We start from the raw sequence: 26,542 nt of genomic DNA, 5'->3' as shown, positions 1-26,542 counted from the left end.
GTGCGGATGCGTAGACGTGTGCTTTTCGTTGTACTTGTAAAACGCAAATAAAATATTTTCAGGCTTACTCAATCTTTGGTGTCGTGTGCGTTTATTCCAGTCGAGGCCATCGTGCCACCTGGAACACCACATTCTGTCAGTAGCCCTACACGAAATGCAACAGCTGGAGCGCGGCGGCACAACTCGGGGTAACGGCGGCGTAATAAACGAAAAAACCGCTCGGGATGCCCTTAAAAGTCAGTTCAGAGTGTGCCTTAACTCGATATGACTCAGCGCTACATATATTTATATATGTAGGCGCTACGTTTGCCACACAGCAACCAAACTGGCGTAAGCACGATCGAGACGCAGCAGCCAGAAACCCAGTAAAGCCACAGAACACCTGCGTCCACACTGTGCAAAACCCCGTTTCCGTTTTCTGTTGTACAGCGCCATCTGTGGTCGCATACTTTAGTTCACGACGCCACCGCTACGCTTATTTTCGTTGCACTGTGGAAGGTGCAGTTTCCCTTCTCTAAGTTCTGTGGCAGCGCCGCTAGGCCACAGCCTCCCCTCGCCCTCCACTCCAACCGCGTCGTCACCTCCTTGGACACGCGCCAACCGAGCTGGCGAGCCGGCACGCCCAGCCCAACGACCCCCGAAGGACGTGCGCGACTGATAGTTGTTTACACTGCTTGCGACTAGAAGGCGCAAGGTTTGATTTGCAGTGGTGAGTACTATACCGTCGTCTACGCGCTTCCTCTTTGTTCGCTATTTGTCTAGAATTTTCCGTTCTTGTTACTAGCACTACACTCCGCGGTTCTGTTTTCCGTCACGCGGCTCCCAGCGCCGCGAGTCACGAGACGAATGCGCGCCAAGCGCATCGTTGCGTACGTACGTACCGGCCTCAAGTTTACCTCCAGGACCGTGCCTCGGCTTGTCGTTGGCGATCTGGTTGAAGCAGTTTACCGCGTCTAGCTGACCTGTATGCGAACCAAGACAGCACAAGGCTGGCTCAAATACAACGTCGTCCCGTATGCAGTAATCAGCCGCGCAGCAACCGAATCGAAAGAAATTTCACATCTGCCTTCTGCACTACTGTCAGCGCCGAAACTGCGCGCGATCCGACAGCGGAATCTCTCGGGAAGCGAAAGGAGGCCATGCGAATGCCTACGACCACCGTTCCCGGTGCCAGAGCCAGGGCCTGTTCGCATGATCACGAGCGTCTTTCGAGGAAAGCACGTGTTCCTACAGGCTGGCTTCGCGGCATGGAGCGGCGTCTTCGGGTTATGTTATGCTTCCTGTATCGCGGCGCTAAGCGCGTATCGACCGCCGGAGACCGGCAGCGTGAGTGTTTAGTTTTAGCCTCGACTCACGGATCTGACGCTATGTGGCGCCTCGAGTTCCGCCTTGGCGCAACGGAAGAATTTGGCACGAGCTCGTGACACGCCCACTTATCGCGGCGGCGTCCTCGTAGCGCGTATCTGTAGGAATCTGGCGACGTAGAGTGTCTGGCGATGTGTCCATGGGTCCGCCCCGGCGGCTAGAGCTGCTCAATGGCCATGGCCCGTTTCGAAATGGCACGCTTAATTAGCACGTGTGTGTGTGGTGGACGCGCCTAATTTCGAAGAAACAAATGTAAGGGGTGCTCTTCTTTGTTCTTACTAGAATTTTTTATCTTTTTTTTTTTGTCACCCGTGCCATCTTGGGCAATCTTAATTCTTGCGCTGGATTACTCTCAAAGGCGGACTTTATTTAGACCAGGAATGAAAATGAAAATTTCGCAAATTAAAAGTGAGCGTTAAATAACCTTTAAGCGAATTGCCTTACGACACATATTACATTTCACGAATCGTAGCCGGTGACTTCGAAAGTCGAATCCACTTGAATCTAATTCTCAGGCTGGCACCAGGTTTGAGATACGCGTTTGCAAGGACTGCGACGAAATGCATTGGTGTTCTGTAACTTTTGAGCTCGAGTGCATAAAAAAGGCGTTTTCGTTAAAAAAAAAAAATGGTAAGTGAAACGACAGAGCGTTTCACGATACGTCTTCCTGCGACTATCTCAAAACTGATGCGAGTTTTGAAATTCATTCCAAATAAATGTGCCTTGTGTAATCACTGGCATCAATTTGTGTTTTGCGATACGTGCGGTAAATAATTAGATTAAAAGTTGACTAGTAAAATTTTGGTAATTTTCGATTATGCATTTTGACTTGCAGTGTAAGCATTGCCCGCCTATGCGAGTATTCCAACTCCATAAGTACATTTGTGCTATATGCCACAGACGATTAAAAAAAAAAATCACTTAATGTCACAATGAGAAACCCGGCATAACGCTGGTTCTACATATAGCGTGCATATCCGAGCGCATGCATATCTGACCGTGTCGACAGTTAGTCTATTTCTCTCTCTTTAAGAAAAAAAATCACTTAAGTTCAGTGGCGTGCGTGCGTTTTTTTTTTTTTTTTTTTTTTTGATGGGGGGGGGGGGGGGGGGGAGGGATTTCGCAAAATTCACGGTAAAGCGAACGGACACTTGATAACCTCGTATGGGGTTGTGTTTGTTAGCTTAAGATCAGGCAGTCAGTCAGTCAGTAAATCAAAAATACTTAATATTCGCATATCCTGTATACAATATTTTGTATACAAAAGTGCTTTCATAAACGTATAACTGGTGGTAAAGTAGGTTTGCCACCTTCGCCGAGGGAAGAAAGATGGCACCGAAAAAGGGGCGGGTAAGGGCGAGAGAGAGAGGAAATGGCAGGCGTCCTTTAACGTACTTACACATAAGTTCAAAGATAACGAAAACAAAATACAGTTTCTATACGCTAAGTATAAACTTTTCATGAATAAACTTTCTTGTAATATTTCGTTCAAATTTGATACACCTAAAATATTCAGGCTGCTGTTTCAAGTAATTAATTCCCGAGGCATATTATTTGCCTACGAACAACGCAGAAGCACGTGGAAGTCGTGATAACAACAAAAACACATGTTTGAAATTTTAAGCAGTTAAGCAGATCATATGCATATTAGGAATGAATTCGTTTGCAACAATTCAGCTGTATGCTCTGTATCACTTGCCTACGGAGCACTTGCGATCCAACTTATAATGCGCCGATTTAGGGAAATCCGGAAATTCAACAGGTCGCAGGCTAAATTAGGGAACTAGCAAAATTATCAAGTGTATCACGGAACGCGAACTAAATTCACAAGCAACGTGCATAATATATCTAAACGTACTGAAAAGTGAACAGGCTCCATAATATATTCTGTAAATGTGTGGTCCAATTTCCAAAGCGAAAGACACCTACACGCATTTAAACATAGCAAAACGATTAAGAAAGGATATAACACGTGGTCTCTCTCTCTCTCTCTCTCTCTCTATCACTTTTTTTTCGGAGGATTCGCTGCCAGTAATATGGCACTAAAGAAATAACTAGAAAAGCTATCTAATAAATGCATGCAGCCCTGTGTGATGCCCGTACACTCTTAAATTATTGCAACCTTTAGGGCTTATCTTGTCCCCCTTAATAATCGTAATCAGCCTTGCTTGCGTTTCCTTTCTTTAACAGTGCAATCCCGGTACTTTCAGGTTACGAATGGCACGGGTGGTATCAGCGTGACATAGAATTCTCGACAGGAAAGAAGCGCGGGCAGATTTTTAGGGGAAACGAAAGCAAGACAGATTACGATAATTGTAGGAGGTGAAGATAAGCCCTAAGAGAGGCAATTTTTTTTAAGAGTGTACCACAACAATGAGTTTGTTCATTTGCTGTCCGTTATTCAGCGGTATAGACCTCTGGCGTACTAAGCTTGACTGTGGGTTCCCTGGGCATCTTGTACCTAATATTCTGAGTACCAGGGCAAGACGCAGAAGACGCTTTTCTTGCAGATCGTTTATCGCGCAATGGGGCCGACGGAGCTTCTGCAATGTTTCAACTTATTGAGCCCCTATTACTTTTCAGTAACCTCAGCTCTCAACTATCTACTGAACTGTACTGTGCCTTATTTCAAGCATTCCCGCTATTTTGTCTATTACCACTCGCCTGTCTTCTTTGGTGAGTGCATCAACAGTCTCCTTGTTGACTTCAGCCGCGGCTGTCCGAAGGCGACCACTGCGAGTCTGATCGTATGCTCGTCTGGCCATGTTTGAAATACCTAACCCACCTTCTCACTGGGCTTGAGTTCATTCACGCGTCATATAATGCAAGATGAAAAACTAAAATTAAATTCTGGGGTTTTGCTTGCCGAAACCACGATATTATTATGAGGCATGGTGTATACCGAGTGTCTCTATATTAATTTTGACCACCTGGGATTATTTAACGTACACGCAAGGTGAAGCCTTATAAAGATTTCTGCAACTTAATCTTGCTCTATCACCAGAAGTACGGCACATTATGTGCTGCCATGTTGTTTAGCGTTCTGGTGGCTGTATTATGTAACCTGTTGATGCCGAATGGTCATGCATGTTTGCATAATACAGGGCGCCACGTACCACCAAACGCCCATTCTTGTGCGCTCTCAGACTTGTGCTCAAAGACATAGTTGATCATTACATTCAGTGCGCGTCCCTCCTACATGGCCAGCGAGATTGCTCCGTTACTACGACTCGACAATTACTACATATTAACCAGTCTAATTTCTATAACAAAGCGCCGCGCAGTGTCGAATATGTACAAAGACGCGAACAAGAGAGAAGGCTTGAAGCTGCAGCAACAAAAGCGACAGTGGTGAGAACGCAAATAATGACGAGTTCAATATTTTATTATTATTTTTTTTGGCTTCGAATTACCGACAACGTTGTTTCAAGCATTATGGCCCCATCACACCCCATCACACCCCCTCAGGTCAGAAATGACTGTTTTAAGTACAGCTTTGTCCCGAGAGGTATTACGGAATGGAATGCGCTCCCCGACTCTGTCATGTCGGCCTCATGCGTTGAGGAATTTTCGCAATGTGTACACGTTATTCTTTTTGCCGCTAACTAATATGTAATCATAACTTTGCCAGAGGTGTATCTGTTCATATTGTTTCTTATTTTTTGGGGGAAGTTTGTAAGCTGCATGGAATCTAAACTGATTCGCGTCCCTGCTGAAATGTCTGCAGTTGTTCATTTACTTTCTTTTGTTGTCATACTGTATCCTTGTATGTGTTTGTATTTTCCACTCCTGTAATGGCCCTTCATGGGCTGACAGTATTACTAAATAAATAAATAAATAAATAAATAAATAAATAAATAAATAAAACCGGTTTCATGCGCATCGTGTGCATTCAAATGAGGCTGGCTCGCTCGCTCCTTCGTGCTTCCATTCGGCGCCCTGACCAGCAGCTCTGCGGTCTACATCGTTTCGATGGTAACGGTGAGAGGTTATTCACCGTCGACGCACTATCGGATTGAGGCGCACGTTAAGTAAACCCGGGTATTCAACATTATTTGCGAGCCCTAATCGACGGCGTCTATATCAAAGCCCTAGTGTTCCTTTTTAGGCGTTAACCCCTATGACAACACGCTGTCCAATGATCGACTCTGTCCGTATACATGTCACTGTATAACGGAAGCGAGAATGCGATCGTATGCACGGGATATCCCAAATATCATGCACCGAGGCTTTAAAACATGTGAGTGCCACGTAGTTGGACAGAACCGAGGCAGTGTTGTTTGCCGTCGCTTGGAGATACTCAGAGCATATTTTTTTTTTTGCATTCCGTTTAATTACGCAATTGTTATTACTTAATTAGTCAACTTCTCAAATATTATAACTAAATGAAAAGTGTCGATGAGAAAACTGCAGAGTAACATGACAAACTCCCCACACAGCTTTCTGTTGCTCAATACGTGCTACATAAAAGTGTTTTTCCGAGCATGAAAGAAGTCCGCGAACACCACAATTGCCGCGCGACTGGCCGCTCGAGGCACTTTGCGTGTATTAACGGGGCTTCTTTCACGCTCGGAAAAACACTTTTATGTAGCACGTATTAAGCAACAGAAAGCTGCGTGGGGAGTTTGTCATGTTGCTCTGCAGTTTTCTTTGACAAGTTTCATCTAAGTATAAAGATTGAGAAGTTGACTAATCAATTAGGACTAATTATGTAATTAGGCGGAATGCAAAAGAAGTACTCTGAGTATCTCCAAGCGACGGCAAAGAACATTAGCCTTGGTTCTGCCCAGGTACGTTGCGATTGCACATTTTTTTAATCTTGGCGCATGATAGTTGGGACACCCGCCATACTGAATGAAAATGGTTGCACCATTTGGCGCAGAACAGAGCAGTGTATTGATACCCCTTCTTAGCCACAAGAACCTTTATTGGCACTCAGGCCCCGTACATGCCGGGTATTCTTTCTTTTTCAATTTGTTCATACTAATAAAAAAAGGAACTGCTCTCGAAATCGCTTGCTTTAACTTTCCCCGTGTACTTACCGTTGCCCTCCCGAAGCGCGGCTGGTTGGTTAGACGGTGTGCAATTACGCGGAACCGTGCTTGCGCCCCAGGCTGTGTAAGCGTTGCCTCGTTCATTTGCCTACACTTCCGCGTCGTTCTCCTAGAGCTAATGCCTCGGCTGTCCTTCGCCCGCTGAAGAGACCGCTGTGAGAAACTGGTTCTTCAGACGTGTAATGTGGCCTTTCCTTTCTTTCGTTCTGTTTTTTTTTATCGTGCCACGCTCAATGTCGACGCGCGCCTCTGGCGATTGTGCTAATCACGGCCTGAGGTACGTTAAATGCAGATCACAACGTCCAGACGCAGAACGTAAATGGGCGTCGACGGATGTATCCGCGTTCGGATCTCGCGCGTACGAGTAGGACGGGCGATCAAGATGTTAATGTACACTGCATCTGCACATAATGCGCGTAACTTATATAAAGCGCGCGAAATTCAAACATCTCTACAAAAAAAAAAAGACACTATATGGGCAGCACACAGTGTCCCAGATCTTCCGGCGATGTCCATAATGCTTGAAAACGGAGCAGTGAAGGTAAAAAAGTTTTTTATTTTCGGGTGTACATATGATTCGATGCAGCGAGTGCCTTGAAATTTGCAGAATTGCCAATTAAATATTTCGTCAACTAAATTTCATGGATTAGTTGTAATTGTTAACTTCAACGCAAAGTTTGAATTGTCTGGTCGAAGTCGCTCGGTGTTGAGACCTTGTCGACATCGTAGCATCATGTAATCAAGACCAGTTTAGACATTACGTCACCAAGACATGGCGCGAACGTCCAAGAAGGCTCAAGAAGGCACGAGCTAAATTTAGCCAAGTCTTTAAAATATGCCGAAGCATTATAGGAGCATGTAACCAAATGCATTTGTTGGCTACCTTCGGGGCAAGCCACAGCACTTCTTGTATACTGCTTAACTGAATAATTATTCAAGATTAATCCCCGATTTTGCAAGTAATAACTTAAGTGCAGAACCTTAAATGAGAAAGCTGTAGAGCGTTCTAGGAAAGATCTAATTCCTTCAACTTCTAACTTCCTACTTCATTCATTCATTCATTCATTCATTCATTCATTTAAATAAGGTTATTCAGTACCCTGGGATTTGGCATATAATTATTTTTTCGGCGTCGGTAAGTAGAAGCTTACAAGACATCATTCAGTTCATACTAACGCTAGTAGTACCACTATCTGTGCGTATATGTTCCTATTCTCTGTAGTATTGTGGTTCTGGCGCCTTCCTTCGCAGATGGCTTGCTCTTGCACCTTGCGCGAGCCTCATCCTTCGCCATGTTCGCCCGATTTTACGGCAGATGGAGCCACAACCGGCGTTTTTTTCCCTCGTTCTACAGCGCGGTAGAATATGTTCGTTCTGTGTGCGTTTGCGGTAGCAGCGTCTTGACAGCGCGAAGAGGTTTTGAATTCATTATACTCGCGGAATAAAAAGCGTTCGCTTTGTACTCGCGTATCGATTACGGACGTCTGCTCGGGTGGAGCTCGGCATCTGTACCGTTCACCCTGCATCACTTCTTCCAGTGCGTTAGCCTACACGCGAAGTTTCACCCATGCTATGAAAAGTCCGCGACAGCTGGAAGCAATAGCAGCTTGAGCCGAGAACAATGAAAGCAATTCGTCATCGAAAGATGCGTTTACACGTGACTTCTTCAGTTCGAGGGTGCGTGTGCGCAAAGCGAAACCGAGTACACTCTGACATCTGGAGCCGTGAAGGGAGCAGGTACGTAGACCTTTAAGCGGCATGCCTGGTTCAGCTTCATTGTCTTGTCACTGATCCGTGTAAAGGTCAGCCGCGAGCGATCATATGTTGACTCTCAGCTTATATCTCGCACAAACGCGAACGTCGTCGTGAAAATCGCACGTATATACGTTGTCCGTACACACTTTGCGGGCCTGCATTGTGTTATATTGAGTCTACAAGTCAGCTCGGCAGGTGTAGTGGTGTGTCGGGTGAAATACATAGCCAAAAAAAAGGTCAGCGAAATAATGCGTCGACGTGAAAGGTCGTATCGGAGCGTGGTAGCGCATCCCCCAAGTTCTGCGAAGTATCATAGACAAGTTCGCCAGTGAAGATCCACTGAAGGAGTTTCTTTGTCGCTCCGTTCTAAGCCAAGTCGATGTGACGCGAGAACATTATTGCAGAAAATATTCTCTTTGCCTAATAAACCAACGATAACACCTTCTCTCTTCACTGGCATAGAAAACTTTCGGCGAGGTGCGTAGCTTTTTCTTGTCGGATTGCCTGCATCTAGCGTAGACCAGGCTAATGTGTTACAATGCATAGGCTGTTAAAGTGTAGCGGCTATGACAACCACTGACAAAATTCCTTCACGGGCACGCTAGATATTTATTACTTTTAAGTCTTCTGAGCTGCAAAGCGGCCATCTTGTTCCATTGACATTGCGTTTGCAATGTACAATGTACTTCTTTGTGTTGTATGTTCCCGATAGGCTGATCATCTCAGCTCCGAATGGTTTACACTATCTCGATTAATGCTAGCCAAGATGCTCTGTGCGCACACGCTTTAATACATGCGTAAATGTTTTTCCTGCTGGTGCACTGGTGCCAGGTCACTCTTCCGCGCTCGCTATAGCGTATCATGGCCACCCAGAATGAGCGTATCGAAAACTTACTTTTTCGTACACGAAACTTCGCGCATGCGCCTTAACTACTCGCGCAGGCGTACGTCTCGAAATATTTGCTGTGATTTCACTCATTCGGCAAAAACAAAAACAAAAATGACATCAGACTTGTGCCACTTCGCAGAATCACAACCCAATTTCTAGTGAAGCTAGTTTCTTCCGCAGCAGTTACAGTAAGCAACAGTTGCCCGTGCGGGGCTGAAAGGTCAACTTCCGGACCGAAATGCCGATTTAAAAAAAAAATTGGCAGAATGCAATATTGTTATCATTATAACAGGTAGTAAATTCCATTACCCTAGCACAAATGTAAAAAATTTTCTGCATGTCTCATTAGCAAATGAATGTGCCGCCTTAGGACAACAATCATTTTAAATATTGTAAAGATAAATATTTCTTTTCTTGATAGACATGTTCTGGACAACCTATAGTAGAGGATAGCAGCAACTGCTTGCAATTTCATGCCTCTTTTTGTAGAAACCGCATCACTGAAAAACTAAGTTTCTTTTGTTGTTGTTGCGGTCCAGAATTTTTTTTTTATAGAAGCAATCTAGAAATTCAAGATTTCCATATATGTATATAGTCTTATTCTTCCAAAATTTTGAGCCTAAAAACAATCTTGCAAATAGTTTTCGTCATTGGAGTTTTCAAACGAAGGTTTTCATAAATGTACGAATAGGCCGAGAAGTGCAAACTGACAAGAAAAAAAACGATTCAAATATTTCCAAACGTGCCATTTTAGTTTCCAGGTAACGGTGGTCAATCGAGTGCCCCTGCTGCATAGATTAGGTCCTTCAACTGGACGCTGCTCATTGCTTTTGTTTTGCGATGCTCTTTCGCGTCCCTAAGCTTCTCCGCGTCGAAGACGTCATGATATAGTCCACCGCAGCGATGTGACAATCACAATGAACTGGCGGGAAAATCCGGGACAGTGCGACAGCTTACTCGTAGACTCAGGTCGAAAATCGCCCTTCTTAACAAGAAGATTGAAACCTATTCGGCCCAGCTCGCCCGGCAGCAATGGGATGAGACGTGTACCGAAACGGACGGGCGCATGCGAAGAGGTAGCAAATGGAGCTTACTGAAAAGTCTCCTCAACGATAAGCAGTCTAAGCACACCCTTAGCCTTGCAACGGATAGGCTCATTAAGAAACAAACCGCAATCGGTCTCACCGACAAGGAATTAGCCAACAACTTAGCACGTACTTATCTCCCCCTCGCCAAAGACGCGGATCGCCCGGTAGAGCGTGTGAACTACATGGGGTTCTCCGCACCTGATCTAGACGAACCTTTCACCGTGTCAGAGATCAGACACGTTCTTTTCAATCTAAATGGCAGATCAGCCCCGGGACCTGATGGAATCACGAATAAACTCCTCAGGAACCTAGACGATAGGGCAATCGAGATAGTCACGGCCAAAATAAATGAGGTATGGAAAAGTGGACAGGTCCCGATAGACTGGCTCACCGCAAAAGTGGTACTCATACCAAAACCAGGAAAAACCCCACATATAAATAACCTGCGGCCTATTTCCCTTACATCATGCATCGCCAAGATTGCGGAGCACGCGATACATGACAGGATCACGGAACATATTGAAAACAAGCAGCTCTTTAGACACAACCTAATCGGCTTTAGAAAGCGTTCTCCGTACTGGACGCTATGCTTTTGCTTAAGAGAGCAATCTTTGATAACCCTACTCGCGACGTGAGCGGAATCCTCGCACTGGACCTCTCCAAGGCCTTCGACAGGGTTGCGCATAAACACGTTCTGACTGGGATTTCCTCTCTTAACGTGGGTGAGCAGTTTCATGATTACACCAGATCTTTCGTCGCAGATCGCAAGGCACACCTCCGACTAGGCACAGTCACGGGAGGACCCTACGAACTAGGCACCTGCGGCACCCCGCATGGCTCGGTCCTCTCCTAACACTTATTTAATATAGCCATGCACAAACTCTCCACTCGCCTCGCTGCAATACCGAACATAGGTCACGCCATTTATGCGGACGATATCACGATCTGGTCACCGGGCGGACCGCTAGCCATGCTCGAACACTCGTTACAAAGCGCATTGGAGGCTACCGAAGATTTTCTTTCAAACACGGGCCTTGAACTCTCCCCCGCTAAATCAGAGCTACTGTTATACCGCCAGTCCAGACAGGGGGTCAGAAATCTTGCGCCTCTGGAAACTCTGCCGATAGAAATTCGAGCTGAAAATGGGCATCCCATACCGAGGAAGGACTCGGCCAAATTCTAGGTTTCCTCATTGATGCCAAGGGCTGTAACTCGACGGCCCTCAACAGGCTCACTGGACAGGCTAATAATGTCCTAAGACTTGTAGCCCGCGTCTCAAATCGAAGAGGCGGTCTCAAAGAGGACAATTTGCTCAGAGCTTATCAGGCATTCTTCCTGAGTCATGTCATCTACGTCGCGCCGTACCTTAATTGGGGTAAAGCGGAAAAAGCCAAGCTCGACTCCCTAATCAGAGCTGGCCTCAAGCGCGTGCTCGGCCTTCCGCAGTCCACAAGCACGGTGAAGCTGCTGGAGCTAGGACTCCATAACACCATCGATGAGCTAATAGAAGCTCACACAGCGGCTCAGATAATGAGACTTTCATCCACTAAGCCAGGGATTAAGATCTTAGAAGAAGCGGGAATCCAACCCAGACATGAACCAGTGACCAAAGTTAGTTTGACCCGGGAAACCAGAAGTCGCATCATGTTTGACCCCGTCCCGCGAAACATCGACCCAGTGCATAACGAGGGTAGAAGGTTCGCGAGAGCCAAGTCCATCCTTAAAAATATCAATCAGCAGACACTAGATGCCCTCTTTGTCGATGCTGCCAGATATGACAGTGGGGATACGTTCGCTGTCTCGGTGGTAGACGCGGGGGGCAGCTTGATCAATGCAGCCTCTGTTTATACGAAGTTTGCCCATGTGGCGGAGGAAGCGGCGATCGCTCTGGCTTTTCACAGCTCAAAAGTTCCCGCTATCGTCTTCTCGGACTCGCGCACGGCGGTTAGGTCCTTCTCGTCCGCTATCATATCTGAACAGGTGAACAGTATTGTGATTAAAGCACTTCAAAGGACTAGGGAGAGCAGCGAAGGAGGATACCAAATCTCGTGGTTCCCAGCCCATCTAGATAGCTCAATTAACCCGCTTGGATGTAATCCTAACCAGCAGGCCCACCGGAGAGCGCGCGATTTTACGCACCGCGCTATCGCGGGTAGCCAGGCTTGGAACGAGGTCAACATCCATAAAGATCCATTATGTACTTTCCACGAAATTGTTTCCCATTATCGACTAGGCAGGAGGACATTTCCACCCCCTCACCTCAAATTGAACAAACATCAGGCTACCACATTCCGACTCCTGCGAACCCGTTCGTATCCCACTCCTCGATCCCTTAACAAGATAGATCCTGAACACTCACAGTCGTGCCCCAAATGTGGTCATGACTCATGCTCTTTTGACCACATGCTCTGGCTGTGCCCAGCCCTTAACGCCTCTCCACCCATCACGAAAGAACAATGGCAGGAATCTCTCAAGAGCAGCAATCTCCACATTCAACTCCAGGCTGTCCAGAGGGCCCACGACATTGCGGCGGGACTTGATCTCCCGGTTCCATCGTGGGCGGAGTCACCGACTTGATCTTCGGGAGCCTTCGGTTCTGGCTCCCCAAGATCTCAGTCCCTCAGGACTCAAATGAAGTTCTTGTCATGTCATGTCATGTGACGATGACCAGCGCACGTGATAACGAAAGAAGAGGGTGGTCACAAAATCCCCGCGGGTGGGAAGAAATGGACGGTCGCAAGTTGCGTGCCCACAAATAAATAATAAATTATGGGGTTTTACGTGCCAAAACCACTTTCTGATTATGAGGCACGCCGTAGTGGAGGGCTCCGGAAATTTCGACCACCTGGGGTTCTTTAACGTGCACCTAAATCTAAGTACACGAGTGTTTTCGCATTTCGCCCCCATCGAAATGCGGCCGCCGTGGCCGGGATTCGATCCCGCGACCTCGTGCTCAGCAGCCTAACACCATAGCCACTGAGCAACCACGGCGGGTAGTTGCGTGCCCACCAACGCCAGCTTCAGTCTCGCTTACGCAGGCAATCCGTACTCGCCCTGGCCAATAGTGTGCTTTTCTTTCGTTCCTTTTGAGGTGTCCTCATCTGAGAGACAGTTACTGCGCTGCACTTTACCCCATGTTTTTCCTTCCCAAACAAGAATCTCTCTCTCTCTTTCCTTTTCCCTTGTTGTTCTTTAGTGTGAGTGTGTGTGTGTGTGTGTGTGCGTGTGTGTGTGTGTGTGTGTGTGTGTGTGTGTGTGTGTGTGTGTGTGTGTGTGTGTGTGTGTGTGTGTGTGTGTGTGTGTGTGTGTGTGTGTGTGTGTGTGTGTGTGTGTGTGCGTGCGTGCGTGCGTGCGTGCGTCCGTGTGTTAGCGCCTGTCTTTCCATTTTTTCCACCAGAACATCTCTCATCAATGGAAAGCGCTAAAGACAAACTTCCTAACGAGTGAATGGACTCCGCTTGAGGCTCCTTTCCTGCACTACAGTCACATCGTTAAAACGGCATTCGTTGACGATTTCCACGGGAAATGCGGGCCACCGCCGAGTAGAAAAAGAAAAAAAATGAATTTTTATTTTCTGTCGCGCTGATAATAACAAAGCTTGTTGAGAAGCTTCTCTGTCTGTTTATAAATTAAAAAATAGAAAGTGCGGTATCCTTGCGAAAATTGCGATTTTAGCCACGTGGTCCCCTCTTAATCAAACACGTTGACCGTATATAACAGATCTGTCTGATTTTCTGAAACCTTGCCCGCATATAACGCTTTGTGCACCTCACGCCTAAACCGATGTTTGTTAAATTTGACCTCGGTTGCATTCAGTCTTCACACGGTCGTGGGATAAATTCCGTGTCGCTCGTGAAACACACCTATAACGCTCCGGATCGCCTGCATACGAATTTACTGCTAAGGTCGTAATTACTCCACCCACTGTGAGCATTGCCTACATATCACGCATTGCCTGGCCATTACACTGACTAAACGTCAGCAAGTTGTCTCACTTAGTTCACCGAGGACACCGGGCTAACCTCATATAATGCATGAAAATAGCGAAAAAGATGAGAGTTGAAGAAATATTTGTAATTTTCCTAATTAAGCCAGAAACTAAAATTGCACGACACATTGCACTTGAGAAGCCCGTAATTTGTACCATATATTAACGTTTTATAACGTAGAGTTATCTCACAACATTGGGAAGCGTAGCTGAAAACGACGGCGTGACACTTTCGAACACTTCCTTTCTTTTTCTCTTTCTTTTTTTGCAAGAAGTTCTATTTAACGCATATGAACTAAACTTCGCAGGGAATTGCCTTAGTGGGTTGCCAATTTTTTGCTAAGTTTGATTTCGGTGTGTTAAATTCGGTGTTAAAAAGGGCTGTGTGTTAAATTTTACGCGTATCGTAAAACAATAATGCAGGTACACGGGCCGTAACGTGATACATATACGTGATACATAGGCCGTAACAGACCTAAACACTTTCAATTTTGGCTACGCACAACCAATAGCGTGTCCTTTATTTCCGTCAAATGTAAACCCTGCGTAACCTAGAGTTCCTTCGAGACAGTGGGAAACATGGCGTAAGATGGCCTTATATCGCTTTCAGGCACTTTAGGGTTTTTTTATAAGCTATATTTGATCCACATGCATTTAACTTCGCACACAAATTTTTCGTAGCGTTCCCTTATGTGCGCTAAATGTTATGTTGGCGTAATTTGTAGTTATGCCAGAGAAGCGGGCTAAATTTTGCGTCGCTCGCAAAATACACTAATAACGCTACGAAGCCCTTGCATACGTAATTTATTGCACAGACCGTAAATCACCCAAGCACTTCAAATTCTGCCTATGCATCACTCATAACGTCGCCCCTAGTTTCACGAAACATAAACTTTCTTTAAGGTAGGGTTCTCTCGGGGCACTGGGAAACATAGCCAAGAATAGCCGTATCCCGCGTTTGAGCCCTTAACAAATACTTTTTAAAGGCTGTATTTAACGCACATGCATTTAGCTTCGCACAAAAATTTGCCATAGCATTTCCCCTGCGTTCCGTATATTTGTAGTTATGCTAGGGCATCGGACACTTGAAATATTGCGCCGCTCCTAAAACACACTGATAACTCTTCGGAGTATTTGCATGCGTAATTTAACGAGCGCCGTCAACGCGTCCCTACGGCGTCCGCCGAAGTCGTCTACTACGGCGCCCGCGATTCGCGTGTCCATGCCGTAGTAGACGCCGCGGTTGACTCCACTCTGTACGGACCGGCGGACGAGGAGGACATCCAGGCAGCAGCCGCAGGAGAAAAACGACCCTCCTCCCTCGCCTGATCCCTCTGCCTCGCGCGCGACAGAAGAGGGCACGCATCCGGGCCGCGTTCCTCGCTTGCGAACGCGAGATTTAACCGCGTTGGCCGGCTCACCCTCACACGCTTTCACTCATACGGGAACTCACGGCGACGCCGTGAGGTTCCGTATGCGGAACCTCACGCATACGGCAAATATTTAAAGAAACCAATAAGAGTGACACCATTGGTCGCTGTAGATAAAAAATTGGCAGTGGCTTAGCTCGGCTATGCCAGGATATACGTAGCGAAAGCTAAGGCATAGCATGGTTAGCCTTGGTTAATCTTGATTGCAAGTACAGGTTAGCCTGGTTGTCTAGCTATGTTGCGGCGTTAAGCCAGTCGTTCGGCGCGCTGTTGGTCTGTTTCCTGGCCGATTCGTTTCCTCTTCATCTCGTTCCGATGTCGATTCCAGGCCTCCTGCTGCTTATCAGAATTGTCGCCGTCCATACTGCCGCCTCAACTGTGGTTGCGGCGCACGCAAGCTCTCCTTTTCAATCCTCCGACATGTTATCAGACATGCGATGCAGCTGGCGAAGCGAGCGGAGGCGAGCGCAACGACGAGAAATGCGGTGTGACGAGGAACGCGGTGTAGGAACGCGGTGTGACGAGGAACGTGGTGTGACGTCATGTGCCTCCTCGAAGCACGGCGACGGCGAAATCGCAAGTTCGCGGCCACTAAGGCTTTCGCTTTAATAGAAAAGAAAAGCAGTGGTGTCGTACAGCGTGAATCACACTGATCGAGCGACGGTTGACTGCGAAAGCGCGCGCAGCAGCAGCTACCTTACGGTATAACGCATACACCGAGGCATGGTCATGCGTTGTCCCACCACTGCGTTGGCTTGTACATGTTTGCGCGAAAGATGGCGGCCAAATGGGCTGACTGAAAGCTTTATACAAGTGTGGCTCATAGTTCACACGCACAACTTGCGCATGGTCCAAAAAATAATATTCTAGGCGCCTGGTACGCTATCGACGTAGTGTTTCCCTAAAAAAATTGACTCATCTTCCTTGTTTTGTGCATGATCCAAAAATCTCAAGTTAGAGCCTGTTCTGTGAAGCATCTTAACAGCCAAATGGCGTTCTCCTTTGTCGGTGTCTCTGTGCGCTGATTATTCACGATGCAATCATGCCAGCTCGCGCAGCTTTCTGTGCTTCCATGTTAATAACCTTGTTCTTTGCATTGTATCTGCGGTGTCCGAGTTCCCCAAGGGAAGGTTAACATGTCACAAAAGGTATATCGGCCGAACCGGGCGCTCCCTAACGCAGGTTAGGGGATCGCAGCAATCCTTTCACGTCTGGTGAATTTCTTCTCATCTGGCTTCGAACACCAACACGTGTGGCTGTGTCCCTAAATCTGGCAGGACGGCAGCGTTGCTTAGACACAAGGGACAGTTCGCTCCAGAATTAACGGAAACCCTTATTGATTAGAAACGTCTGACGCATGTGTCAGCGAACTTTCCCTTGCATTGCATGGAAACGTTTTTGACTGCACTGTGGGATGTCGAGTGCACCAATTTTGTCTAGTGACTTGCTTTCTTTGGCAAGGCCGGGATCATCTAGTCTCTGTGCCAGCGTATCTGTTTGTGCGAGTTTTTTGTCAAGGCAAGTTCCACATCGTGTCCCGTTATTCTCGTGGTGTTTTTTTTTTTTTTTGCCATGAATCGGTAATAACAAGTTCAGTTTCACACTCGTTTAAAGTGATACTAGCCTCAAGTCATAGTATCTGCCATTAACCCCTAATGTGCCCTCAGTTGCGAGCCAGTGCTCTCGTCTGTCTGTCTTTCTTCACGCACATAACTTGTTTGCGCTGTTACCGTCCTTAGTTTGTTTACGCTGTTGACGTTCTTTTTTTTTTTTGTCGACTGGTTTCAAGCTGCCTCCGGTGGCTGTAAGATTTGCGTGTGCATACACTTTGCATCATGACAAATAAATTAAAGTGATATTCGCGCTTCATCATTTTCGCATGTGTATACCGGTTTTGTTCCTTTATAAAAACACCTACACAGATTTTGAACAATCAGCTAGTCAACGCGCAAGCTTCCACAACGTCCTGCCCATCCTTTGAAAATGAAGGACATGATCTCTACACAGCTCTAAATCAGCTTGAATAAAGAGCATTCACCTTTAACGACAGATTGTGACCACTGCCTCGCATAGTGCAGCTACAAAAGGCCAGAAAAGCGCCGCTGTGATTTCTGAAGGCTGTCGGATTGAGTGATCGTCAGCGATATAAAGCAGAGAACTGTTCTATACGTCGGCGATATCAACAGCGGACGTTCTCTTCTTCTCTTAATTTTCCCTGCCCTTTTCCCTTCCTCGAGTGCAGGGCAGTCAACGGGGCTTAGTCGTGGTTAACGTCCCTGCCTTTCCTTTATTTTTTCTCTCTTTCTGTTTCTGTCTTGACAAGCATGAGAAAAGAAACACAGCTATAAGAACAAACAGCACTGATATCTCGCTTCTTGTTATCAGCACATTGTATTCTTATGCTGTCCACTGGCGCTTGCCTGCGTTGCGATAAGCTGCCACTTATGACAAGGTTACAGCTTCTCCTTGTTCAGAAAGATGTCACCAGCGAGCGACGCTAGCAGAGGACAAAGCACAAACTAGCTTAACCAAGGGAAATAAAGCTTCACGAACAAAAACTTCTGCGAGGAAGAAAGACAAAAGTTTCATTAAATATTCCAACGTTTTATCTGACACTAACACCGCGTCAGATACCACGTCTGTGTGTGTGTGTGTGTGTGTGTGTGTGTGTGTGCGTGTGCGTGTGCGTGCGTGCGCGCGCGCGCGCGCGTTATCAGGGAGAATCTGCTCATAGAAATATAATGTACAACCTTCCGCATGGTGTAGGCCCTTTGAGGCGTATGTAACATCATCACTGTTTCGTGCAGTGAAGTTCACGTAGCTATAACTACAAACTATATATATATACAACTATATAAATATAAAAGAAATATTAAGAGATGAAAAATAGGATACAGCCCTTTATATTATTGCTATCGTAAACATTCCTGTCCCTTTTCAAAACTATTTTGCCTGCAGGCAAGATTTTTGAGATGATAAAAAAGAATTTGGCTGTTTGTTTTCAAATTTGATGCACTTTCTTGCTACCGTAACGTATAGAATAAGTTCGCATTGTGTTACTGATAAATTTTACAGTTGAAACAGAGACGGCGATTATTCGAGTCAGCCTAGAGCGCACTAAAAGCGCGGTTCTAATCTACAGTGTACTATCCGCGCGTTAAATAACGCCCGTTGCCAGAAACCTTGCTGCTTTAACGCTTCGGGTGCTGTTTTGCTACGCTCGTATGTCCGTTAGCTTATTTATGTCATGCTTAAATTCAGTTATGGCTTGCTTTAATTAATGCAGATGACGACCGCCGGAGAGGACCCCAACCAGCGGCCTTACTACGTTGACTTCGATGGCTATCGCCTTTCTTGTGCGTTCCACGCGGATCTGCTCAAGTCAGCGCTGGAGTACAAGCCCAGGTCAGACGACGTGTTCGTCGTCACTTTTCCCAAGTGTGGTACGACGTGGGTACAACACATCGCATACCTGATTTACAACGATGGCCAGAAGCCAAAGGATGGCCTGGATTTCCTCAAGAATAGCCCGTTTCTCGAGATGACCGGAGCCGGTTGCCTGTTGGCTATGAAGAGGCCTGGGATCATCAAGTCCCATCTTCCGTACTCCATGATGCCCAAGTCTCCCGAAGCAAAGTACATCTACGTATGCCGCAACCCTAAGGATTGTGTAACGTCTTTCTACTACCACACCAAAGGATTTCCCGGCTACGAGTTCGCCCGCGGCACGTTCTCAACTTTCTTTGACATCTTCTGCGAGGGCCAGACGGACTTCGGTGACTACTTTGATCACGTGTTGGGATGGTACGAACACCGCGACGACCCCAACGTTCTCTTTCTACATTACGAAGACATGAAGGCCCAACCACGAGAAAACGTGCTCAAGATCGCCAAGTTCCTTGGCCAGTCGTACCATGACAGGTTGCTGGAGGATGCGACCTACCTGGAGAATGTGCTCAGGTATGTGAAACTACGTGACTGATACCGAATTTGCAAAGCTTTTTGTTCACAAGAGACTGCTACAGACAAGTAGCCTTCGATAGCACACTCGCTGTCGAGATTCACTTGCGTTGGTTATTATGAACAGCTCTCAACTACACGAAGTGCTTTATCGAATCGTACGTTTATCCGAATTCCCACCAGTGCCGTTTTGCTCAGAGGAGGAAATGTGACCTAACTGAAGAAGCATAAAGAGCGCTGAGCACACAATGCTTTCCATGCCACCCATTCTTGGGCATGATTTCGTTCACAGCGGTAGCTGAAGGTTAACCCTCCCGCCTTTCTCCCGAATAAGAATTCTGAGTACCCCACTGGTTCTACACAGTAGTTCGGCGATTCTTTTTTTCCATGCAGGTACAGCGACGTATCTGCAATGAAGCAGTACACGAACGATTCCCTGGTCCAGTTTTTCTCGAAACCCTTGCGCACCGACGGCGAGGATGACGTGCCAGAGGGACTGAAGCTCTTTCACGAGGTTACGCGCGACCGACCGAGCGAAGCCAAGCTGGTCCGCAAAGGCATCGTGGGCGATTGGAAGTCGCACCTCACGCCAGACATGAACGAGAGGCTAAATAGCAAGATCTACGAGAGACTCGCAGGCACCGACTTTATCGAGGTCTGGAAGCGGTACGGCGTAATATAAGCTGGGTTGACCTCAAAACGCTTCCTCCGGGGTTTCGCTGCTATGCTCTACTTCGCTTCGCAAAACATGTTATGCTGACTGCCTGTCATACTCCCGTGAATTGCATGTGCGCATAAGAAAACATGCGTAGGCACTCTGAAATATCATTACGCAGGGTGCTTGGGAATTGCGAGCTACACAGTGGAGCATTTGCGGGTCCGCTAATTCCATACGCTGTTGTGGCACCCCATAAAAGCCATAGAGAGACGGGGAGAAATTCACAGCAGCGGGTATTCAAGGCTCTTGCCCGTTTGACAGGTTGGGAACAAGGACATGCGTAATCCCTTTGGCGTTGGTTTTTATTATTGTTGTAATTACCGGGTGCTTTTACAAAGTGCTAGAGCAAGTATCAAAAGAGAGTTGTTATTTAATGCCTTCCATGCAGCAAGAAACCTCGCATTCGCTTGAATGGTTTCTCCCACAACCAAACATCTGCCCCAATACTTTAATTCCGACTCTCGAGCTCATCCTTGGAGGCGTTTTATGCGCTTGAATCTACATTCATTTCTGGTGAACATCCCAGCCTTCTCTCTTTATTTCCTCCTCTTCCTGAATTTACACTATGGCAATCAGGCGCGCAGTTCGCGAGATTACGCAAAAATTGTGTTTTGCAATGGGAATGGGGAAACGTCTCTTTTTATTATCTTTTTTTTTTAGAATAATGGCATTCTCATTCAGGACACGGACTATTTTTCGACACAAGGGCAGCAATTCAGTCTACGTTTTCACAGAAATGGTTGGTCTCCAACCCGAAGACTCAACCAACAACAATGATGATCTAACCAGAGCCGGCACAATCGCCATGACATTGTAGATAGCCGGGAAAAGAACGCAAAAATTAAACGTAATGCTCTGCGAGATGAACTAGAAGTATCGCCCTTAACCCTGCAATGAGCAGACACACAATAGCTAAATATTATTATTACGCCTACCTAATCTAAACCAAATAAGTTGCTGCGTCTTCCCACTGTCGAAATATCATAATTCGACGCCTTTATCAAAGCCGATCGCTTTTTCTAGGCGTCATTAGAAGGCCAACTGCAGCGAAATGACACCTTGTCTAGATAGGTAATCGATGACAAGCCTATAGTATTGAAGCAACCTCGGCAAAGTTGCAAGGCTGGTAATTGTATAATTTTTCTTATTAGCGGCCATTAAACAGCCCACCCGCCGTTGTGGCATAGTAACGTCGACGTTGCGCTGCCAAGCCAGAGGGCGCTGGATCAAATCCCGGCTGCGGTGGCCGCATTTCAATGGAGGCGAAATGCAAAAGCGCCCGTGAGCCACGCATTAGGTGCACATTAAAGAACCCCAAGTAGAAGAATGCAAGCCGGAGTCCCGCACTACGGCGTGCCTCATAATCGTACCATAGTTTTGGCACGTAGAGAGACAGATAGACAGACAGACAGACAGACAAAGAACTTTATTTACATGCTCCTGAGAATCTTAAGAGCCCCGAATTTATTTTTAAGGCGAACGCCTTACATCTCTGTTTCAAGGTCGCGTTGTGAGGTACAGAAAATCGAAGCGCTCATGCCACTGCTCGCGCGTTCGTCGTCGTGTTCCTCCACATCGCTGCCACATCGACGCTGCTAATCATGCCAGAAAAGTCACAGTTAATTAACATAGAGTTAAGGCACTCGAACCCACGACCTTTGGTGTTAATTAGGCCGAAGTTGATTAAGGCACAGTTAATTAAGGTAGGTTTAATTAAGACAATTGTACCCACTACCTTCAGTGGGAGAAAACAGGTAACCAGAAGTAACAACGCATTCGAATGAGAACGTGAAGTAATTAAATGGATGTCTCTTGAGCTCGCAAGCTTTCGCCCTCACCCTCTTTGGCGTATGCTAAAGTGACTGTCCTATTTTTTTTTTTTTTTTTTTTTGAACAGCGCCTAAGCAGGCCTACGCACTGTCGCACATCTCTTGTTTATTGCAAAAGCAATACAACAAAATCAGAGGCCCAGGGGGATCCATAGATAAGTTTCCAGTCAAAAACAACTGGTATTTTGGTCGCGAACATAAGCATTGGGCAGATTCATTAAGGAAACGAGCATGTTTCTCACCGCTGGGGAAGAAAACGCAGATCACACGCACTGTAGGAATCGATGTAAGCGAAGCTATCCGTGCTATTTGCGTTCAGTGGTGGTATCTGGCGATGATGTTGACGGCATACGACAGTCGTGATGTGATCTTAAATATTGCCTTGCCTGCACCACTTGTGTTAGGCCACATAGTACACAGAGCACAGAGAGACGCGTCTTTCATTCACTTATCCCTTTGCTGAAGAGACCCTAAATGAGCAATGCTCTCTGACGACGCATTTTGTTTCTCCCGTCTCAAGTTAGATGAACTGCCACGCGCGCAAGGGGTTAGGTTAATCCTCCGTTTCCTCACTGCGTCGGTACGGGGGCCGGTTTTACCTATTGCCTGCCTCCTCTCTCTACTCCCGCTCTAACATCCGTTCCTCCTCCCTGGACTGTCGTGGCTGTGGCGCGTGAGCACGGAGTCAAGCGCGTCAGCTCCTGCAATGCTTTTGCGTCGGATTACGCCTAATTACGGCGTCTGGAGGGCAACGCTTGCGTCCCCCGAGGAGCTTCAGAAGGCATTTTGGCGTCCCCCAGGGCGCGTCAGAGGGCACTGTGGCCCCGCGCTACCAAATTGTCGTGAACCGTCGCCCATCTCCTCTCCCGCTTCTATCGACGTCCCCTCTGCACTTGCACGTTAGTCAAAAAGTAAGCGCTGCAGTTTATGCAATGCTTTTGCGGGGAGTCGCGCATAACTACAGCTGTCAAGAGGCTTATGTGGCGACACCCCGGGAGCTCTAGAGGGCATTGTGCACGTTCCACGCGATGGAAAGGTCCAAACGGATTTCTCGCGCCGACTTTCCTCTTTTCCACGCTCCTTCCATGTATATACACGCTCTCAAACCTCCTACCTCCCCCCTCGACGCGGCGTGCAAGGAAACAGCAACAGCAGCAGCGCAAAAGTCGATGGAAGAGGCAACGAAAGCTTCGCTTTAAAAAACAGCGACTCGTTGCACGCGTACGAGCCCGCGCGCGCGTTTAAAGTATTCTTTGCACCCTTTTAGGTGACACGGTAGCAGCGGCCCTGAAAATGAGGGCAGGAAATTCCCGTCAAATTAGCAAGACCGATGAGTGCGATGTGCAGGATCTGGGGGGACGAGCGACCGAAGTCAGCCCGCAATACAGCTCGCCATGACCGACGGCCGGCGCTACTAAACGATACCGAGAACCAAACTAGGTCCCAGCATGCAACGCGCTTAACGGCCGGCGAGAAGTGAGAAACGAGGCGGGAACGGCTTCGGGAGGAGGTTGGTTTGTAGACGCTAGGCGCCATTAACAAGCGGGTGCCGTCTAATCTCGGCGATCATGCCGAAGAGCTGCACTGGTCCTCGGTCACGCGTCACCTCCGGTGAGCAATAAGGGCGGCGTTTTCTTTCTTTCTTTCTTTCTTTTTAAGTTTCGCTATCATAAAAATTTGTTTTTTGCGACGCATTCCCTCGTAATTCGGGCGTAAACTTCCGCATTGAGGATACTGCAGATCTACACTATCTGAAATTATAGGCGCGTTGCGCGGTTCAAGATTTGTTGCAGTTGGCCTTTGGACGGAACGCTAATGCAAAGGAAGGTTTTCCTAGCCACAGCATAACAGTAATCAAACCTGAAGTTGTACGTAGAGTGCCTCACCTGCATACGCGCCATCGGTGGCGTAAGTTCGCAGAATCGGCCGGCTGTGATTCAGCGAAATAGTAGCGCCATGGAATGTTGCGCAGGTGGTCATTCTTTACCACTCACAACGCGTCACAGCTGCGCGTCCTTTCGTGTAAACAGCCAGCTCACACTGGACGGAGTGCACCGGCGCATTGCGCACTGCCGTGGACAGTGCGTGCTTCTGCTGAGAGGGAAAATCATGTGACCCCAAGCCGGCATTTTTCCGTCAGGGCGGGCCTATCAACAAAGATATAACGCAAAATTTTTGAAAGACCGCGCGCTTAGATTGTTGGCTACAGTCGCTCACGGCGCGCAGCATTTTTTGTTTGCTCCCATACTCCTTTTTTTTATTATTTTTTTTTTAGCCGTTGAAAGCGCGAGGCCATACCTACAACAGCGCCCCCTATGCGCTTTCGTGCGGTTGCGTCGCTTGCAACGTTGCTTGCATGCGCTTGAACCAGGGACGATGCACGCATCACAAAGCGCAATTAGATTGATATCGTGCCAAATAAGCCTCCTTCCCAGCATTTCTGGCAATAGGACAGACCAGAGCTGGCGTTTGGGGACACGCAGCTGAAATTCTTGAAGGCCCGATTGTGATGCCACAGATTCAGCCACTAATCGAAATCGGGAGCCATACTTTGTAATTATTCTTTTACTTTTCATTATTTTTAATATTCGTTATCGGGTTGGGCACGTGGCCGAAGCCTCGATTATCGTTGGAAACAAGACACTCGATGGAACGGCTGATCAGAAATTATTAGAATCGGAGGAGAAGAACCCTTGCAAAATAAGGGCACAGGAACCATAATTTAAAAAGTTCAATGGTGACATTGATTCCCGATTTCGACTTTTGGCTGAGTCGATGAAATTTTCGCAGAACATCACCCGCATGCTTTGAATAATTCCAACTGAGGGCCGCTGCTCCTACTTAACCAAGCAGCTGTCCTTGTTCTGTTCGATAAATACTTGAGCATTTTCAGCGAGGTGCTAAGGTCGCAACACTTCTGCAACCACTTCAGTTGATTATATTTTGCAACCACGTTGTGCAACCCTGTTTCGTCATCTCAGGCAGGGCAGACATCTGGATTGACAAGGAACGAAAGATAAAACAGACATAACAGGATCAAGCTTTATTATTTTCCCTTTGTTATAGCGATATATTTATCCAACGTTTAGAACTCGCCTGCTGCGTGTTGCGATAATGTCCTTATGTACATATCCTTGTTTGGATGCAGCCACCACTTGCCAACGTCTGCAACGGTGCTCAGTCTTATCATAAATCGTGTGTGGAACTTATTATCTATATTTCTCGTGGGACCAATGCGCCGATGTCGTCAATGTGAACATACACTTGTCAGTCTGCCAGGCGTAACTAACCACTATATCCGTTGACAAGATTTGTTTTTGCTATACCGGCTGACCCAGATTTTGAGAATTGAGCGCCACAGAGACATTGAACATCAGGCTCTCTACTCTGTTCGCGGTGCTTTTTGATGTGAATGCTCGAAATTGTCGAGCTGCTAATAAATATATATGCTGTACTGTTAAGGTGTATATTATTTTCCGCGCCTTGGCGCGCATTTGGAGAAAATTTTGAGGAAAGGGGTGGTACAACGCTGCTTGTAACGCGCTGCACGAGGTATTCTTTGAACATTACGCATGAAGTGCTGGACTAAAAAAATTCATCGCTACATTATCTCACACCGTTTTATATGAAAGTGCATGATGGTATGAAGTTATAATACTCTACCTGCTATGAAGACATTAGGCCCTCAAAGGGGATGCGAGCGCCATACGGACATGCCTTAAGCATAGTGTCACTCCTCGCTGCGGTACGTCCGAAATCTTGCAAAATCAATAACAAATTCCACAAACACCTTCATGAATAAGTGAAAGATTACAAAAGCAGTAGTGAATCACAAAGAACGTTTCTGAATTTATATGTTTCGAGCCTTCGCAAACAGCTTAGAGTCTCCCTGCAGAATTCATGTGCATTACTGTTCCGCACAACTATTTACGGCCCGGACACCTTCCAGCTTTAAAATAAATGGATGGTAGGGCAGCCTCGGGACACATTCCCGGAGGCCACTCTAGAGTTCATTTATCCATTAGTTAGCTTCATGAATGCCTTGACCTAACGCCAGCGTTTCTAAGGCTTCTCTGTGGGACTCAGGTCAACCAAGGGGCCATCGGAATAGAGTGTTCGCCCCACAGCGACTGTGCTACCACGCTGGGTGGACCTCCCAGCGTTACGCCACGTTCTCCATCCAGTCTTCGGGGTTCCAGATCTTCCGGTGGTCGACGACGTGACCGCACTTCTCCACGAAGGCGCGCTCAATGCGCTGCGACTGGTCGGCCGTGAAATGGTTGCGCCAGTCGCCGATGATGCCCTTACGCACCATGACGTCGGGCGGCGGAGGGGCCCGGGCCAGCGGGTAGTCCTTCCTCTCGATCCACTGGTCCACGCCGTTGCCTCCTAGGGCCTTCTGGTAGCTCGCGTTGTAGTGCTCCTTCATGGCGTCGATGCTGCTGTCCCTCACGACCTCTTTGAAC

At 47.1% G+C, this 26,542-nt stretch overlaps 2 protein-coding genes across 7 annotated transcripts in view; one reads left to right on the top strand and one right to left on the bottom strand.

Annotated features, from left to right (window-relative positions):
* The first annotated feature begins 577 nt into the window (after window positions 1-577).
* On the top strand, window positions 578-25,537 carry LOC126522508 (sulfotransferase ssu-1-like). 3 transcript variants are annotated; one of them, XM_050171263.3, is made up of 3 exons: window positions 578-709; window positions 18,856-19,529; window positions 19,923-25,537. In XM_050171263.3, exons 2-3 carry the CDS (start codon window positions 18,856-18,858, stop codon window positions 20,209-20,211), a joined length of 963 nt encoding a protein of 320 aa, XP_050027220.2. In that variant the 5' UTR covers window positions 578-709; the 3' UTR covers window positions 20,212-25,537. The 3 variants fall into 3 exon arrangements, with proteins under 3 accessions (XP_050027220.2, XP_072144888.1, XP_054922418.2); XM_072288787.1 differs by lacking the exon at window positions 578-709 and adding an exon at window positions 1,231-1,617; XM_055066443.2 differs by lacking the exon at window positions 578-709 and adding an exon at window positions 7,875-8,156.
* LOC126522509 (sulfotransferase ssu-1-like) overlaps window positions 25,105-26,542 on the bottom strand; it is a 59,207-nt gene continuing 57,769 nt past the window's right edge. For all 4 annotated transcript variants that reach the window (XM_055066442.2, XM_055066441.2, XM_050171265.3 and 1 more), the window contains exon 4: window positions 25,105-26,542. In XM_055066442.2, coding sequence (XP_054922417.2) covers window positions 26,239-26,542 — 304 coding nt within the window. In that variant the 3' untranslated portion in view covers window positions 25,105-26,238.

The sequence above is a fragment of the Dermacentor andersoni genome, chromosome 6 (assembly GCF_023375885.2).
Source record: "Dermacentor andersoni chromosome 6, qqDerAnde1_hic_scaffold, whole genome shotgun sequence".
In the NCBI taxonomy this organism is placed as follows: domain Eukaryota; kingdom Metazoa; phylum Arthropoda; class Arachnida; order Ixodida; family Ixodidae; genus Dermacentor; species Dermacentor andersoni.
The sequence above is the reverse complement of the archived record's forward strand: the minus strand, read 5'-3'. Positions and strand labels throughout refer to the sequence as shown.

Excerpts from the sequence above, each read along its gene's own strand:
- LOC126522508 (XM_050171263.3), top strand. The coding sequence starts at position 18,856 with ATGACGACCGCCGGAGAGGACCCCAACCAGCGGCCTTACTACGTTGAC. Across the intron at positions 19,530-19,922 it reads TACCTGGAGAATGTGCTCAG|GTACAGCGACGTATCTGCAA; the intron begins GTATGTGAAACT and ends TTTTCCATGCAG.